Genomic DNA, 6,600 nt, shown 5'->3' on the forward strand with positions numbered 1-6,600 from the left:
GGCTTGTCCTGGTAATTGTCTGAAAAGACTATGGAAGGGTGTAAAATAACTGAACAAAGTATAAGACAGGGACTCACTTAAAGCTGCTCCTTCAGTGACAAAAACAATTAGAGGTTGGAGAGAAAGGCCCCTCAAGCAAAGAGGAGCAGAGCAGAGCTGGTTTACAAGGCAAAACAGGCCAAAAGAAAAAAAATCAGAGTCGCACACGATTCCCCTGAAGCTCAGCAGCAGTATGGAGAAATGTGCCAGGTTTTGTCCGATAATGTGTCTGAAGATTATGTAAATCTAAAGTAGTGAAACCTCCTTCTTCAACGAAAACACAAACGAGTCCAGCTGCCTTTGTTTAGGCTTCATTTGTAAATGAGCTACATTAGCGTTGTTAGCACTGGAGAGGGTTTCATATAAAAATGATCAGATTATATCAGTATTTTGCATTGAAGTTATTATTGCTGTTCCTATCTACTCCTCCTTCTCCTCATCTTCCTTTCTTTCTCCTTCTTCATCATCTCCTCCTTATACTCTTCCTCCACCATTATCTTCCTCCTTCTCCTCCTACTCCCCTCTTGATCATCACCATTCTTCTTCTTCCTCCATCCCCTTCTTTCTCTTCTCCTCTTCCTCCATCTTCCTCCTCCTTTTTCTTCTCTCCTGTCTTCTCCTCGTTCCCTATCTTTTTCTATTCTTCCTTACCCCCCTCCCCCTATCCATCTCCTCCTCCTTCCACCCTCCCTTCTTCTCGTTATGGTCCTCATTTCCTTCCTCTTTCTCCGTCTTCGTCTTCTTCTCCTCCTTTTCCTCCTTCTCAGTCTTCTTTCACCTTCATCATCTTCCTCCTTCTTGTCCTCTTCTTTGTTCTCCCATCTTCTTCTTCTCCCCTCCTCCTTATACTCTTTCTTCTTCTCATCCTGCTCCCCATCCCCTTCGTCTTCCTCCTTCATCTTCTCCTCTTCCTCCATCTTCTTCCTCCACCATCATCTTCCTCCTTCTCCTCCTACTCCCCTCTTGATCCTCACCATTCTTCTTCTTCCTCCTTCCCCATCTTCTTCTTCTCCTCTTCCTATTTCTCCTTCATCACCTTCCTTCTCCTCCTTCCTGTCCTCTTCTGTCTTCTCCTCCATCCTCCACCTTCCACGCTTCCTTCTTCCCATCCTGCTCCTCACCCCCTTCCTCCTTCTCCTATCACTCCCCCGTGCTAGGAGGAGATAGTTGTTATTCTTACATGTAACTCCAGTGTTACAGCACTAATGTTTTTCCTGTCTTTGTTGTGTTTTTTGGTTTGTCTTTGCAGGAGCATGCGTTTGAGAGCAGTCAAAAGTACAAAGAAGGAAAGTTCATCATCGAGCTGGCTCACATGATCAAGGACAACGGATGGGAGTGACACGCCTCCAGTTTTATTCTCGATTTATTTCTTTTTTTTCTGACCTTGGAATGCTCTTTATTGAACTCTTCGGAGCGATAACCGTCTACCGCCCCTGAACTCCGCCCCCCAACCCCCACCCCACCCCCAATCACCACGCCCCCTCCTCCTCCTCCTCCTCCTCCTCCTCCTCCTCCGTCTTCACGTGCACACTCCTCCCACCTTTGCTCATCGTGACAGAACACATGGCGTTACACAAAAAAAAGTTAAAAAAAGAAAAGAAAAGGAGGAACCGGAGCAAAAACTCTTGAAAAATCACATCGCAGGAGTCTTGTTGTTACTTTGAAGATCGTGTGTTCTTCTCCTCCTCCTTCGTGGCTCTGCTGGAGTTTTTTTTTTTTTTTTTTTAAGAGGGTGGGGGGTCTAACTATCGACCGCTCACCCGACCGTAACCAACGCTTACAAGTGTTTGTGGTGATAATGGAGACCACTATGCGACTGGAGAGAAGAGACTTCACTGAAAAGACGTTTCTTTGTTTTTCTTCATCCCGGCGAGACGGGACGACTTTGAAGACTTTTCATTATTATTATTATTATTATTATTATTATTATTATTTTATTTTAATGTTATTTGCTTTAGTTTTAACTTCTGGGTTTGGTAAGGTTTTGGTTTGTTGGCAGATGGATGTTACTGGTTAGCATTTTATTTCCCTGTCATGTTTTATTATTATTATTATTATTATTATTTTTGTTTGTTTCTGGCTTGTCGTATCTCTGCCTATAGCATGCTTTTCTTTGCTAATGTCCAAATGAGCAATCAGGGATGGGTGAGGAGCGGAGGGGAAAGGGAGTTTAGCGTAGTTAGAAATATGTAGCAGCATCTTGCTTTTTGTTTTTATTTTAAGTGGCTAAAGACGGGATTGCAGCAATGTGGGATTTTATATCCGATAATTAGTTTTTATCCCTTTTTATTTTTCTCGTGAATCTTCCCAATTTCCTCTCTTCTGGTACTTTTCAGCACCCAAAAAGCATTGAAAGCAGCACCTAGTATTGACATAAATATATATAAATATATACGCAACTATAAATATGAATATATAGAAATATATATATATAAATATTTGTAGAGTTCGGCTAATTGCGATTGTGGCTGGTCCCATTTTGCAGCAGAAGTGAACAAGACGTGAAAAGGAGCAGAGTACTTTTTAGACCTGGGGACCCGTCAGTCGACCCCTCACAGGTCGTAAAACATTATGACAGACTGTATTATCCCATAGTTTAGTAACTGAAAAATAAGGAGACACAACTACATATGAATATAAATACACATGCGATGATTACATATCCATAAATACTATGAAAATGTTCGTAGTACCTAGATATTGGAACATGGTTTCTCTCTCTCTATATAAATATATATATATTTGCTGTCATGCACATATGTATATATGCATATTACCTGTGTGTATATATGCATTGTGTGTATGTGTGTGTGTGTGTGTGTGGTCATGCATTACACAGCGGCATACTTGAACAACGCTACTTCGTTTGCACTTTGCAGAGGCCTTTGGTTCACGACGGTTTAGAGGCAAAAAAAAAAAGTCTGTCCGCTCTCGTCTCGTGTAGACTCTTTAATTGCCTTCACACACGCGAATGAATGAAAGTCGGAAAGACAATTGGATTTTTTTTTAAAAGGTTTAAAAGGTTTCGACAAATTCCTCTTGTTTTGTTTTTCGCAGCCTTTTCGGAGAGAAACAAAAAAACACAACTGTAGTTTGTGATTCTTTGCTGCTATCTTCCGCCAAAATCCCGCCACTTTCTTCCCCCCGCTCTCGTAGGTCTTTTGCACTTTATGTCCCTCTCTGCCTCTCGCGGAGCGTATGAATCGTCTCTTTGTGGGTCCGGGATTTGCCTCCAAGCCGCGTGAATCTTGTGCCTCTTCAAAACACAAAACGGCCTCCCCTATTTTAATTTCTGTTGTGCAGTGCATAACTCAGATGATGTGAACCGACGTGTCTTCCCTTCCCTTCTGGTTCAAAGCGGCCCTCAAAGTAACATACTTCACTAAAACAAAAAAAAAAATCCTCGTAAAGATCTGCCCCGATTTTATTTTTATCATTTTTCTTTTTTTTTTTTTTTTTTGGATAATAACAGAGACTTAGTATACATACATGCATATATTTTATACAGTAAGATTTAGAGGTGCAAAAACAGATGGATATTAAGTATATTATTTCTCAGAGCAAAGCATTGAGAGGAAGAGGTCTGGCAGCAAGTCAAGGCGAATGGAAAGATTTAAAACATAAAAACAAACAAAAAAAAAAAATCAGCAGTGATTGATTACTTTGCCGGCAAGGTCAGTCAGATCACACAACCTTTTATCTTAAAAAAAAAAAAAAAACTATGACAATGCAAACCCTTAAATAGTTAGCAGTGATACCTACTTGAAAATATAAACACATAAACAGCTGAGAAATTGGCCCGTGTTACAGTTTTTTGTACATACAGTAACATATTTAAGGTTTTATACGTATTTCTACTGGGTTAGTTCTTTTACTTCCCCAACTTGAAGCACTTTTGTTCACTGTACCTCTCTGGCTACGTGTGTTTGTGTGTGTGTGTCTGTGTGTGCGTACGCATACACGCACGTGTATTTGCCCACGTGCGCGCCTGCGTACGAAGGCGAATGTTTACTTTCTTTTCTTCGGATTTACTTCTTTTTATTTGTACTATCGTTGTTGTTTGTTATTATTTTTATTTCTTTTCTTCTTCTTTTTTTTTTTTTACTTCTCCTGTCTCAGCTGTTTGGTTTCACAGTCGCAGCCCCGGTGATCTGTGAGGTTGAGAGTTTGTTTTTTGGAGGCGATTTATCCCCGTTTTTTTTTTTTTTTTTTTTTTTTTTTTGCGTTTATCTGTTAGCTCGTTTTATTTAGCTCGTGTGGTGAGGAGCCCGTTAGAGAAGGGCCAGTGTTTAGGTCTCTGCTGAGCCGTGTAGGCGTTGAAGGGCGAGCTGGAATCTCCCACCATGTCGCAGGTGAGAGCCTTTTACCGAGGGGCTTGCAGGCCATTTTAGATGCACTCTCAGGCAGCCATATTGGAGGTCCTTCAGCAGTCTGTAAGAACATCTGATTATGTTTCTTTTCCTTATCTGAGGTGGTTGTGTTAATGTTGACTTGCAAGCTACTTAACCACAGTCGATACTTCCCAGTTCTGGGGCTGCATCTTTTAAGAAGTTGCAGACTCCGTTCTCTTGAAATTGCAAAACTCCTGAATCTGTTGGGTGACTTGTTGTGGTTGCCAACCGTCTCACCTGGCTGCAGGGGGTGAGGTTTTTTTTTTTTTTTTTTTGAAGCTTTGCAACATGCTCTTATGTTACTGTTTCAATGGGGCATTCAAGCGGTGGAGTCAGATCTGATGTGACTTGCGTTCCTGTGGTCATTGTTGCCACTTTATCTCCATTTCCCCGATTGTAAACTTTAAAATGCTCATTCTCGGCCTTGGAAACAACAATAATCAGAAGGCTGAGGTGCATTTGCCAGCTGTTTTTTGGAACTTTTGATCAAATCAGTTGGAGTATCCGCCCGCTAGTGGAACTGGATGAAAACAACAAAAATCCAAAGTTTGCAAAGGCTTAGAAGTCATTAAAGTACTTTCTCTTCTCCGATTCCACGTCGACTTGAATGCACCATTTGTGGGGAGGATTTAGGGCGGTATTCCTTGAAGGTTGCTGCTCCTGAACTGGGTTAAAGCCCTCGCTGTCTGGACAGGATTAACTCGAAAACTCCTCCTCGGTGGACTTTTCCCCCCACACCCCTGAGAAACCAGCAACTTGTAGCTAAATTTAGAAACGAATCTACCTTAACAAGACCGTACGTGTCTGATTAAACGGTTACTGAATTCACGTGCAGTTGTACGTTTTCTGTTTTTTTTTTTTTTTCCTGTTACACGGGCAGGAAATAAAGGACCTCCAAGATGGCTGCAGCTCGGGATGCTTGTGAACCCCTCCCCCCCGCTCTGCAGACGCCTCGTCCACGCTCTCCCTTCAATCGGTCTAAAGTTAAAACCAACAAAAAGCAGTTGCCAGTGTCACCGCCAGCCAGTGTGTACCAAATAAGAACCAGGTTCTATATTGAATGCATCACATGTCATGTGTGTAGGTGGGCAGGAGGGAAGCCAGGGGATTCCACTGCTATACCAAAATCTGAAAGTAGAGATCTTAATGACGTTTATCTCTGTGGAATGTTTCGATTCTCTGGACTCAACAGCAGCCTGGACGATATTAAAAAAAATAAAATAAAATAAGAAATGTAGATATTTGCTGCTGAAAAAACTGTTTACTTTTTATTGTTGTTTCTGTTTTATTGTGACACTGGCTACCTACTTTTTGAGCTTTGTTAATGTCTAAAACGTACCCGATAAGGATGTTGATCAAAGGCAAGATGGGTTTACACAAGGGGGGGAAAAGGCTGTACAAGTTCTTTTCTTTAGGGCTGTTAAACTACAGTTTGAGGTCTAAAGCATGTTGTATTTATAATGGCTATATGTCGTGCCTGTTTTATTATTATTATTATTGATTTTTTTTTCCTGAATTTAAAAACAAATATATGCTTTTTATTTGACTACATTGCTTTGCATTCTGTCTTAGTAAAGCCATGTCACATGTCTGTTTTCACTCTAATGTAAACTATCAGATATCACAATAAATTTTCAATGGCATCGTGTCGTCTGACGTGGTTCATGCAATTTTTACCTGGGAAAAGATTCTAGCATCTAGGGTTTCAAAATGCTAGTGTGACCAAAAGACCACCCTTCAGAAACGCGATGCAAATTTAATGTAAACATGTTTGAGGCTCTAGCAGATCAGACGAAATCCTGGACAAGTTTGAAATTCTTTCGAACTCTCGACACAAGTCTTTTGTGTTTTGACACATTTTCGATCTCAAAAAGAGGACGTGTCTGGGGAAAAAGAGGATGTCTGGTCACCCTAATAACACATGCACGGAATTTCATGATCTATAATTGCATCTGCACATGATGTGAAAATGTTTATCTGTTTTTTTCCGGAGAATTGACAGTTACAGATAAACATATTTACATTTATTCATGTGGATGTTACGTAGACATGTAGCACCCACCCAGACCAGACCAGACACCCCCACTCCATAGCAATGACACTCCTTGATGGCAGCAGCCTGACACAGACACAAAAACACTTCAGGAACAGCTCAAAAAACATGAAGAAC

The 6,600-nt window shown here is 41.0% G+C and overlaps 1 protein-coding gene across 3 annotated transcripts in view; it reads left to right on the plus strand.

Annotated features, from left to right (window-relative positions):
- Positions 1-6,073, plus strand: part of LOC125012090 (protein yippee-like 1) — a 30,109-nt gene extending 24,036 nt beyond the window's left edge. For all 3 annotated transcript variants that reach the window (XM_047591736.1, XM_047591738.1, XM_047591735.1), the window contains one exon: positions 1,289-6,073. In XM_047591736.1, the coding sequence (XP_047447692.1) occupies positions 1,289-1,378 (90 nt within the window). In that variant the 3' untranslated portion in view covers positions 1,379-6,073. The remainder of the gene's footprint in view (positions 1-1,288) is intronic.
- Positions 6,074-6,600: the final 527 nt, after the last annotated feature.

The sequence above is a fragment of the Mugil cephalus genome, chromosome 8 (genome assembly GCF_022458985.1).
Source record: "Mugil cephalus isolate CIBA_MC_2020 chromosome 8, CIBA_Mcephalus_1.1, whole genome shotgun sequence".
Taxonomy (NCBI): domain Eukaryota; kingdom Metazoa; phylum Chordata; class Actinopteri; order Mugiliformes; family Mugilidae; genus Mugil; species Mugil cephalus.